At 55.5% G+C, this 11,703-nt stretch overlaps 1 protein-coding gene across 1 annotated transcript in view; it reads right to left on the reverse strand.

Annotated features, from left to right (window-relative positions):
• RYR1 (ryanodine receptor 1 (skeletal)) overlaps positions 1 to 11,703 on the reverse strand; it is a 133,021-nt gene that overhangs the window by 59,792 nt on the left and 61,526 nt on the right. Inside the window, exons 59-71 of the mRNA XM_012656979.1 lie at positions 11,420 to 11,535; positions 9,738 to 9,805; positions 9,524 to 9,645; positions 9,061 to 9,110; positions 8,621 to 8,681; positions 8,290 to 8,528; positions 5,951 to 6,032; positions 5,272 to 5,402; positions 3,951 to 4,277; positions 2,843 to 3,077; positions 733 to 820; positions 539 to 631; positions 25 to 39 (exon numbers count right to left, since the gene is read on the reverse strand). Of these exons, the coding sequence (XP_012512433.1) occupies positions 25 to 39; positions 539 to 631; positions 733 to 820; positions 2,843 to 3,077; positions 3,951 to 4,277; positions 5,272 to 5,402; positions 5,951 to 6,032; positions 8,290 to 8,528; positions 8,621 to 8,681; positions 9,061 to 9,110; positions 9,524 to 9,645; positions 9,738 to 9,805; positions 11,420 to 11,535 (1,627 nt within the window). The remainder of the gene's footprint in view (positions 1 to 24; positions 40 to 538; positions 632 to 732; positions 821 to 2,842; positions 3,078 to 3,950; positions 4,278 to 5,271; positions 5,403 to 5,950; positions 6,033 to 8,289; positions 8,529 to 8,620; positions 8,682 to 9,060; positions 9,111 to 9,523; positions 9,646 to 9,737; positions 9,806 to 11,419; positions 11,536 to 11,703) is intronic.

Raw genomic sequence — 11,703 nt, forward strand, 5'->3', positions numbered from 1 at the left:
GAAGGTCCCAGACGTGGGGCTGACCTGTACATCTCCAGCCTGCTTCACCGGATCGCAGACAGAGACAAGAAGGGTTACCCCAGCCCCACAGAGAAGCCCAGGCCCAACTCCAAGTCGGCAGTACCCAGCTCCCCGGCCCCACCCCGCCACACGTCCCCTAGCTGGGCATTTGGATCTTGGACCTTGGACGGGGGTAGGTGGGTTTGTTCTTTAGGCCCCTGAAGAGGGTAGTTCTGAGAAGGACAGGGAGGATGCAAAAGAGGGACAGGGGAAACGGGCAGAGGGGGACAGAAATGGGAGATGGAGGACATGGGGGGAGGAGGAGGACGGGGAGGAGGGAGATGGGAGGAAGAGGCAGAGGAGTAGGAGGAAATAGAGAAGAGAGAAGAGGGAGATGGGGTGAGAGGGGCTGCTCTGAGGGCTGCAGGGGATGTGACCAGACAGGACAGGCTGGCTGGGTGAGGAGGGGTCAGGAAGCAAGCCCTGAGGGTGCTCCCCCGCTCCCTGCGAAGTGCTCCTCCCAGACCCAAGCACCCACCTTGGCCATTTTGCTCTTGTTGTCAGCGGTCAGAAAGGACATGTTGTTGATTTCGTTCTGGACCACGAAGTTCTGTTCCTCACGCTTGAAATTCTGGTGGGGGAGGCAGGGTTGGGGACAGATGGGTGAGAGGGGCACCTGTGGGCAGCGGCTTCTCTGCCACGGAGAGGAGGGGCGGCGTGGGGGACACTCACGTGGGACTTGGACCAGTAGATGAAGATCTCGCCCACCATCCTGAACAGCTCCTCCGCGCTGGGGTTGGGCTCCGTCAGCCACTGTGCCCTGGTCAGGGGACAGGCTGGTGAGGGATGGGGTGGGGATCCCAGGGCAGGGGTCACACAGGGACATTGCAGAGAGACAGGATGGGGGACCAGGGGACATCCAATCGGAGGGATGGAGTTTTCTAAGTAATCTGGCCATTCAGATGAACATTTAAATTTTTTAAAGACTATTCCTTTAAAAACATTTTCTTCTTCCTCTAACCTTTTAATTGAAATACACATGAAATGTACTGTATATAAGGCATACGTATGTGTTACATAACATACATGTTAAAAAAGTCAACTTGGTGAATTGTCACAAAGTGAACACACTTGTGTAACCACCACCCAAGTCAAAAATCAGAACATTTTGGTTCCCAGAAGTACCTTCCCAGCCGCGCTCCCTCCTCTGCAAAGAGGACCCTTATCCTGACTTCTAGAACTAGACCATAAGTTATTTTTATCTGCTCTTGATTACTACAGAACAGATGACGTGATATGTACTCTGACTTCTTTTATTCAACCCAACGTTTGTGAGACTCACTCACGTTGTTTTGTTTGCTCGCTTTCATTGCCACGTGGTATTCTGTTGTACGAATATTCCACGATTTATTAGTCTGTAACCTTCGACCCGGCACTCCCACTCCGAGGCGCCTACTCAGTGCCCATTCGTGAGCACACAGGTGACCGTGCAAAGGCGGGTGCTGTGGCACGGTTAGTAACAGAGAAATCAGAGACCACCTCCGTGCCCAGCCACAGGGCCTGGTTTAAACAACCAAGCTACGTCCAGCTGCAGAGAACCTCACACAGCCACCAAGAAGAAAGAAGCTGATCTATGTGTCTTTCATGGTATACGGTTGCATTAATTTTTAAAAAAGCAATCTGTTCCTTACAGTGTTATGTGCAGTGACAAAGAAATGGACACAATCTAAATGTCCTGCATTAGGGGAGTGATAAAGAAACAGCACACTGTCACTGCGTGGCACAGCCAATGGTTATTTAAGCCTGATTTTGCTAGCAGAACCCACAGCTAAGTTAAGCAGCAACTGATAACAGTTCAAGTTTAACTCACGCCTGGAGTGGCTGTTTCGCAGCGTGCGTATCACCGCTGCCCGTCTCTGCGCCCAGGACAGACATAGCTAATGCACCCCCGATGCAACACGAAAGTCTTTCTCAACCAGGATGGAATGTGGAGTCGAAACGTACTCCGCTATCCCTGGATTGGGCTGCACCAAGGGGTACTAATTCTTTAAACAGTGCCTCTTCTGATTTTAGGGAAACGTTAGCAATTGGTTGACACCTGGCCTGGTCCTTTTATTAAAGATCTTCACTTCTGGGGGAAATCAGGCTGACCAGATCCTTTCTTCTCTCAGTGACGGCGGAGGGCCTGACCACCAGACTTCCCGGCACACGTCGGACCCCCATCTACCCAGCCAGAAGACACGGCGCTGGGGAGAGAACGTAGGGTTCCAGAAGTTGACGCCGCGACCCTCACAGGGGCTTGGAGGAGAGCACAGGTGGGCTGGGTTTGGGCCAAGGTGGGGAAAGCCATGTAACCGGCCTTGCAAAATGATGTTTTTCTAAGTTACTTTTTGTTCCCTCAGACTTTACCAGTCAAGCCCGACAACTGACTTAACTAGCCTCTCCCAGGACTCACCACCCACCGCCAGCAGCTGATGCTCGAACCCGACCACCTGCAGATCCTGTGACTTCGACCCCCACGCAACCCGGCCCGCCTTCCACAAGCCACCATAAATCCCTGGCTCTTGGTCAGGGAGATGGATCGGAGACGATTTCTCCCACCAGACGTCTTTTGCATTAGAATCTCTTTCTCCCTTGGCAGTCTTCGTTGTCTTAATACTTGGCTCTTTGTGCAACAAGTGAGGGATCTAGGCTGGATCCCTTTTTAGGTTCAGTAACAGGCAGAAGGGACGCGGAGGGAGGGACCGGCGGCTGGGTGGGGCGGGTGGGAACTGGGAGGGGTGTACAGCAAGGCAGGAGGAGAGGTCGGGACGGAGTGGGGGACGGCGGGGCACGTGCTCACCTGTTGTTGTCCACGTAGCGGATGAGCAGCGGGTACAGGGCGTACAGGTCCCGGCACAGCACGGAGAACTCCTCCCGCACCAGCATCTCCTCGGCTTCGACCTTGGCCTCCAGGCGCAGCTGCTCCTCCTCGGCCACCACCTTCCCCGCGCGCTTGCGCAGCCGCCCGATGGTGGGGATGAAGTGTGAGTGCAGCAGCTCGGGCCGCGCCCGGCTCACTATGGGCTGGGCGAACACTGCAGGGCATGGCGGTCAGTGTGAGCACTCACGGCTGGCCGTCCCCAACTCCAGCACCTGGCCTCTGACCTCGGGTCCCACCTCTGACACAGCCCCTGACCTCTGTTCCCAGCCCGTGACTCCCGACCCGCACCTCTGACCCAGCAGATATCATTTGACCCCAGCCTCTCCCTGACCTTGGACGTAGCCCCTGAACACTGGTCCCAACTATAACCCCTGACCTGACTCTAACACTCTGTCCCCATCCTGTCACCCCAGCATGGCACAAGTCCTTGACCTCTGACCCTCAAGAACTGAATCTTCACCTGATATCTTCCCCCTACCCTGCATGACCACTGACCCCAATCTTCATCCTCTGACCTGGCCTATACCCGGGCTCTTACCTCACTATGATTTCTCACTATGACCCCTGGCTTCTTATTGCAGCCTCTGACCTCTGACCCTGGCCTCTGATTCCAGCCCCGATCTCTAACCTGACCTTAACCCAAAACCTGACACAGAACTTCTGAACCAGGAATCGCAACACTTTAGGGACCCGTTTCTTGACTTCTGACCTAGAACGCTAACTGTCCGTATCAGGAACCCTGACGCCTGACTGTCCTCTGATTCTTCATATGAGGAACTCAGGCTTCTGACTCAGCTCCTGATCCCTGACCCAACTCTCTCCAAGGCTCCAGAAGTTCAGAATTCAGCCTGGAGGACGCCCAGGACACACCCATCCAGCCCAGACCCTATGAACCTCAGATTCTGAGCCTGGCCTTTTGACCCTGAGAACACCCAAACCCTGACTCCCCCCAACTCCCAGGAGACCATGGACCCCCAGCTCTCCCTCTCAGACCATCTGGCCAAGGGACCCCAGGCCCCAGACCCACCAGCGAGCCGCTTCATCCACGTGGCCTCGTCAATGCCCAGGTTGTTGACGATGATTCTCAGGATGTTCCCCAGCAGGGAGTTGAGGTCGTCGGAGGTGACAGCCGTGCAGGGTGGGGGGGCGCCAGTGGTGGGAGGGGGTGCCTCGGGCCCGCGCTCCCACCAGCGGGGCAGGTAGCTGCACAGCATGGGCAGCGTGATCTCGATGACATGTGGCATCTCTGTGTAGCGGGCCCCCGACTCGGCCAGCCCCCCAATGTCTGCCATGAGCCGCTCCAGCACCGGGATGTCAGGACACATCTCTTCCACACTGTTGGGGAGCCCCAGGACTGGGGTGCAGGGAGGGGTGAGGACGTGCCAACCCATCACCCCCAGACTGCAGAGCCCTGACCTCCCCGACAACACATCAGACACCACTGAATTGCCACCCACCTAAACTAGTTCTCCCAGACCCTACTCCTGCGATCTCACCCTCTAACCCAACTACCTCTCCCAACCCTCACGCTGAAACTCAGTGGCCCCCAAATACTCCACATCCCCAGGCCTGTCTGCTCCCTGAAATCTCACCCAATTTCCAATCTCACCCCTAGAAACCTTCGCTCCCGAAATCTCACGCATCGCACCCCTGCTATGCAGCATATTCCAAGAGAAACCCTTCCCAACCCCCTCTGCCCCCAGTCTTCTCTCCTGAATCCCACACCGGACTCAGCCCCTTGAAACGTACACCCCATCACTCGCTCACTCTGGGCCAGGTGCTGTCCTGAGTGTGGGGAGCACAGCTGACCAAAAACACAAGTTTCCTGCCCTGGAGCTTATGCTCCCCTGAGGTCCACAAAGTATTCTAGCCTCTGCGCTGAGAGCTCACGGGATTTTTGTCTGTTCGCTGCTGAACATCACGTGCCTAGACAGCGCCTCACACGGTAGGTGCTCAGTGATCATTCGCGGAATGAATGGATAAAGGGATGAATGGATCCATGCTTTCCCTCAATCCTCCCTCACCCCAAATGCGAGGATGCTAGAAAGTCCCTCTGTCCCCAAGCTTGATGTCCTGAAATGTCACCATCACTGAAATAATCCCCAAAGTTCCAAATTCCAGCCCTGACCTCCTAATGCTCCTCACATAACAATCTTTAAATGTCCCCATACCGCACACCAGGGCCCCGGCAAACGCTGGGACTCCCGAATGTGCGGCAGCCCCAGCTGGGGGATCCTCGGCCCCTCACAGCCAAGACCTGGCCACGCTACCCCAAACAGGCGGGCTGCCCCTGGGCCCCCGGGCCGGGTAGAACGCGCCCCGCCACCTCCCCCACCCCCGCAGCTTACTGGCCCGCTCGCGGGGAGACTTGGTGGTGTAGACGGAGCAGGCGTTGTACTCGTTCAGCTGCGGCTCCAGGAACGCCACGGGCATGGCCGCTGCCAGGCGGGCCAGGCACTCCCCGAGGGCCGGCCGCAGCCTGCAAGAGGGGCCTGCGCTTAGCCTCCACGCTGCCGCTCGTCGGGGTCCTGGGTCCCCACAGCGGTGCCTCCTCCCAAGACCCTTCGGAGCAGAGCTGCCGTCCACAGGTGCGCGCTGACATCTGAGACTTCTGCGCTGGTGCACGCGGCCTCCCCCCGCAGCCCCCCGGGGCAGGCTCTGTCAGTAACCCCGGCTCCGGAGAGATCACATGGGCGCTGCCCCCCAGCGTTCCGTGGCTGCTGTGTACTGCCAGCGTTTCTGCGAGTCCCTATCGGGGTAAGTTGGTTCCCTAGCCAGAGGCAACCTGGCGTCCCGGCCAGCAGGTGTCTCGCTCCCAGCCGGCCCGGCCTCCGCGGCTGGCCTTCCGCGAGCGCCCTCACGTGGCCACCGTGAGGAACTGCAGCTGCCGCGGCGTACCGGCCCGTTATTGAAGATCTCGAACACCTGCCCTGCTCTTCCCCACCTCCGTCCTCTTCCCCTGCTCCTCCCTTCTCTCCCAGCCCCACGGTCCCCACCCAGTCCCAAACTATGGCCCTTTCTCCTTACTTTTCCACATAAGCGTTCCTGGTGGTTCCCAGAGAGTAGATACTGCACAGCGTTCGGTAGCAAGAGACCTGGACATCGTCCACTGAGGGAGACAGGGAGGGCGGGGGTCTGGGCTGCGCCCCCAGACCAGTGCTCTCCCACCACCCCCCTTGTCTCCAAATAGGCCCGTGCAGCGGGTAAGGGCAGGGGCTGTAGGGCCAGCCTGCTATGTACTAGATTTGTGACTTGAGTAAGTACCAACTCGCTCTTAGCCTCAGTTTCCCTCTCTGTAAAATGGGGATAATTATAGTATCTTCCTCACGGGGGTGGCTGTGAGGATCAAATGAGTTAATATCTGGAAAGCAGTTAGAACAGGGCACACAGCAGGCGCTCAGTAAAGGCTGGTTTTTTTTCTTGCACAGGAGTTGTGGATCTCTCACTGATGAAAGCCATGGGCGCTCGCTCTAGAAAAATGCAAGCAAACCTGCCATCCCGACTATTGATACAATCTCAGGTTATCCACATCGCTCCCAGACGGTCAAGCTAAGAGACTCATCAACTTTTACAAATGTCATGCAAAAAGAGGCCCTGGGCTGTTCTAGATAAAAGACACTACAGAGACCAAATGCCATGGGAGAAACTTGACTGGATTCTGAAGTTTTTAAAAAATCAAAGACATTTTGTGGGCAACGAGGGAAATTTCAGTATGGGCAGGTTAGGTGTGGTAATGATTTTGTGGTTCCATGAAAGAAGGTTCTTATTCTAGGGGACACAGGTGCACCACTGAGGGATAGGTACCCCCGTGCCTGCAACTTACACTCAAAAGCTCAACAAAAAAGCATGTAAACACTTTCACCTGTAAAGTAAAGGTGAAGCAAATGGGGCAAAACTGTTAACAGTGCTCATCTTTTGACTTTTCTGTATGTTTTTAAATTTTCAAAATAAAAGGTTGGACAGGGAAGAACCTTATTCAAGTGCTACTTTCTTACTTTTATCAAAAGACTCTAATTTCAAATAAACAGCGAGCTCAGACCCAGTTCCAAGTTCCACTATCGCTCGTCCCCGCAGCCCATCAGCCCGACAGCCCAGCCTGGACACCTGCCCCTGGGTGTCCCCAACTCACCTCGGCATCTCCCCCCAACTTGCTACTTCCGCTGTCTGTCTCATGGAGACCCCACTGTCCCCAGGTCCCCAGGCCCCACTCTGGACCCCTCCCTTCCACAGCCCATCTTCTGGGCCTCCTGCCCCTCCCTGGGCTCCACCTGGGTCCAGGCCACATTTTAGAAGGCTCCTAGGGGACCTGTCCAAACAACAGCAAGGCAGCCCATCGGGTGTTTCGTGTTTCCTGTGTCTCATCAACAAGGCCCCATATGGTACACGCTCCTGCACTATGTGACAAGATCCCGGCTGCACCACACTGCACGTGTCCTGTGGTAGGAGGAACATGGCAGACGCTACTAGTTGCCTCCAAGATCTGCTCTTACCTTCTCCCTGTTCTTTCCTTCTTTCTAGTAATAAACTTCCAGTTATTATTATTATTATTATTATTTTTTGAGATACAGTCTTGCTCTGTCGCCTGGGCTAGAGTGCCATGGCGTCACCTAGCTCACAGCAACCTCAAAATCCTGGGCTCCAGTGATCCTCCTGCCTCAGCCTCCCGAGTAGCTGGGACTATAGGTGTGCACCACCATGCCTGGCTAATTTTTGCTATTTTAGCAGCACTCTTGCTCAGGCTGGTCTCGAACTCCTGACCTCAAGCAATCCTCCTGCCTTGGGCTCCCAGAGTGCTAGGATTACAGGCATGAGCCACCACATCCAACCTCTAATATTTAGTTCAAGACATGATTCCCAGAACAAAGGCTACTTTCCCAGCCTCCCTGCAGTGACATGTGGCCATGTGCTCCACTGGGCCAATAGCCTATAAGCAGAAGTGATATGGGCCACTTCTAGGTTGTTCTGTAAAAGAACTGAAGTGCCCTCTTCTTTGATTTTTCTCCTCTCCTATGGGCTAGAAGGAGGACGTAATGACCCACCTTGACCATGTGGATAAAGGCAGTATTTCAGGGCAGGCTGGGCTTTTGGCATTAGGGTCCACTTAAAAGTAGACTGTTACATGAGAAAGAAAGAAACTTCTGTCTGGTTGAAGCTACAGTGAGTCAGGGTCTTTTGATAGAGCTGCTGAACTCGTATCCTAATTAACTCATTCTGTTACCTACCAACTTGCTGACCTCATGCTTTGCTTACAGCTCGAAATCCACACACTCAAACACCTGGGGGACTCTCTCAGGCACCCGGGGATGGGTGGTATTGGCCAAAGTGACCCCCTCCCGCCTCCTGCCCTCGAGGTCAGGGGCCCTTACGGATGACGTCGTCTCCGAACTGGTGCTGGGCGATGTGCTGGAAGAGGGTGGTGAGGACGGGCAGCAGCGCCACTGTGGTGTAGGTGAGGTTCTGGCCCACGCCCTTCACCTGGGTGCGCGCCTGCGACACCTTGCCCAGTCGCAGGTTCTCCACCATTTTCTCGATGTCCTCCGAGGCACTCTCGAAGAAGGAGCGGAGGCCAGCCTTCACGATCTCGGGGCCTGACTTCATCACTGTCCTAAGAGGGAGGTGGGGGAACCCCAGCTCTAGAATCTGAGATTTCAGAGAGTCTGCGAGAACAGGGGTGGGTGCCACAGTCCATGGCCCTACCTGGCATCCAGGGAACGTGCCAGGATATGAAGACAGTTGACCACAGCCGGAGCGTCCGTCCCTGGGAGAGGAAGACAGACCGGAGGAAGCAACGGCTGTGAGGACAGTGTCCACCCCTGGCTAGGTCCGATGCCACCCCACACCCACCCCTGCCTGGGCTCCCACAGCCCACTGAGCTTCCCTCCTCCAAGCCCAGACCCCTCAGGGCGGTCTCTGTCTGGGGATGGGTCTGGCTCTCCCACCGGCCTGGGAGCTCCATGAGGACAGAGTCCAGACGTCTCAGTCACTGCCCTGTCCCCAGGACCACCCAGTCCAGAGGAAGAACACAATGAACGTTGTTCAAATTAAGACAGACCTGTGAAATATCTCTTCAGGGTGGGGTTGGCAATGAGGGGAAGAGAGAAGATTCGGAGAAAGGCTCAGGGAGCGGGGCCACTTACCAAAGAGAGAGACTCGGTGGCGGACAAGAGCAGCAAGTTTGCAGAAGAGGCTGAGGAAAGAGAAGGGGGCAGAGGACGGGGAACAGGGGGTGTGGAGGCCAAGGGGGTCAGGGCAGTGGTGCCCCAGTGAGTGGTAGGGACAGAGGCGACAGGGACAGAGGGGCAGAAGACAGAACCAGGAGGGATGGGGACAGGGCAGAGAGATGCGCGAGCAGGAAAGTCACAGGCAGTAACTGGGATGCTGGGGCGGAGGTGTCAGCCTTTCTGACCAGGTGACCAACTTGTCCCAGTTTGCCTAAGAGCCCGTAAGAGTCCTGGGAAACCCCTCAGTCCCAGGCAAAATAGGATGGTTGGGCACCCTAGCCCTTCAACACCTCTGCAGGTAGAGTGCCCAGAGCCCCTAAGGGCCAAGGCTGGGAGTAAGGGGTCCAGGGGGCTGGGTCAGAGGTCACAGGTGGCCCACCTGGTGATCATTTCCTTCTCCTTGTTGGAGGCGTGGCCGCCACTGCCCAGCACTTTGGCCGGCGTGGACAGGAAATAGAGGCAGTGGTTGGTGAAGTACTGGTTGATCAAAGGAAGCAGGATCTGGAGATGGGGGGAGGAGAAGGGGGCAGGGTGAGGGGTCGGGAGAGCCCACCAGTCCCCAGCCCCCTCCAGCTTCTGAGCCCACCTCTCACCTTGGCAAAGAATTTAATCTCCTGTTCATGTGGGGACTTTTCCACTCGTCCACTGCTGACCACAGCCTCTGTGGGGGAGGGCAAATGGGGGTCATGGTGGGTTCAAGGCTGGGGAACCCATGGTGTTCCGATGGGAGGGACTCTGGGGGAAGAGTTAGGAAATGATGGGAGTTAAATTCTTGGTATGAAGTCACCTCTGTTGACTTTGGGATAAACCTTCTCCCTTACCTTTCATCCAATTCCCCCTAACTCCTTGATCAAACCCTTCCTGAAGCTGACAATGGGGAGAACAAACTGAAATGGGTTAAGTCATGGAACATCCCCCTCCTCAACCATCACAAGCCCTTTTCTTTCTGAATTTCAATACTTGGTACTGAGTAAATCTGGGATAAATAATGAATGAACCAAAGGAAACAAGAAATCAATATAAACAGACTAGAGTTAATTTTAAAATAGAAATCGATTTCAGACAATAATAATGGTGATAGTAATAATACTATTAAAATAATGATATTGGCTTCAGTTATTCGATGCTTGCTGTCCCTGGCACTGTGAGAAATGTCATCCGTGCACGGCCACCTCCCAACTTGGAGGTCTATATAGTTGGTCCTCTTCCCCCATTCGGATGAGGAAACTCAGGTGAAATAACTCACCCCTGGTCACCCAGCAAGTGACAGAGCCATGGCTGGTTATGGTGAGCAGTACCCCCATATCACAGAAGAGGAAACTGAGGTTCTGAGGGGGAGGAAATTGCCAAGGGGGTGCGCAGCTCAGACCCAGCATGCGAACTTTGAGGGGAGATACGTGGGAGCGCATCCTGCTCCGCCACTCACCTGGAGGGAATTGGGGGCTCCTGGGGGTGGCTTTCAAGGGGAGTGCTGGGGGTCCCTGGGGGAAATTGGAGGGGATTGTAGGGGGCCCAGCTGTAATTTTTAGTGGTATATAAAAGGCATCCAGGGGGTCAGCCCAATAGCCTGCAGCTTCCAAATGGACCCAGAATCTGCCCAGTTCTCACCCTTCTCTGCTCCCGCCCCGCTCCAGTCAAGCCAGAGGGACCCTGTGAATACCTGAGTTGGATCACATCCCTCCCATCTCACTCCGGGTAAAAGACAGTCCTCACCATGGCCTGCCAAGCCCTGTGTGATCTGCCCCCGTCACCCCTCTGGCCCCATTCCCTCTCACTGTGGCCCTCCATCACTCTGCCTCAGCCACAGGGCATCTTAATGTTCATACCAGGGACCTCTCAGGGCCTTTGCACTTGCTATTCCTTTGCCTGTGGAAGGAACAGATGTCCCCCAGATGTCCGCATGGCTCCTCCCTCGCCTCCTTCATGTCTGGGCTCAGATGTCACATTCTTGCCCCATTTAAAATTACAGCCGGCTCCGCAATCCCAATGTCCCTTACTTGGCTCTACTGTTTTCTTCTTCCCATAACACTCACCACCTTCTAATATACTAAATGATTTAGTTATTCATTGGGTTAATTGTCTGAATCCACCACAGGAATGCAGTAGCAGGAGGGCAGGGATCTTTGTGACGGTCACTGCTGTATCCCCCGCATCTAGAAGCGTCTGGTGCATGGTAGAGCTCAATAAATATCAGATAAGGGGAGGAGGGAGAAATGCACGGACTGGCTTCCGCAGGTGAGGCGGGCATCAGGAGCAGGCAGGGAATGCTCCGTACCCAGGTGGGCAATGAACTCCTGGGAAATGTCCATCCAGCGCAGCAACTGCTGCAAGAAGCCAAAGGCGAACCGTTTCTCAATGGACGATGAGTCGAGCTCCATGTCCTTAAGGCCTCTACGTGGAGATGCAGAGAGGGGTCAGCCCAGGCACAAGCCCATCCTGTTTCCCACCCTTCTGGGTCCACCTGCGCTCCCGCAGGCCCAGCCCCTACCGGCTTCTGCCTCACCTCACGCTCCACTCTGAGCCCGCCCCTGGCCCTCAGGCCCCGCCCCTGCCCCTCAG

Source organism: Propithecus coquereli, unplaced genomic scaffold, assembly GCF_000956105.1.
Source record: "Propithecus coquereli isolate 6110/MARCELLA unplaced genomic scaffold, Pcoq_1.0 Scaffold53, whole genome shotgun sequence".
NCBI classification, from domain to species: domain Eukaryota; kingdom Metazoa; phylum Chordata; class Mammalia; order Primates; family Indriidae; genus Propithecus; species Propithecus coquereli.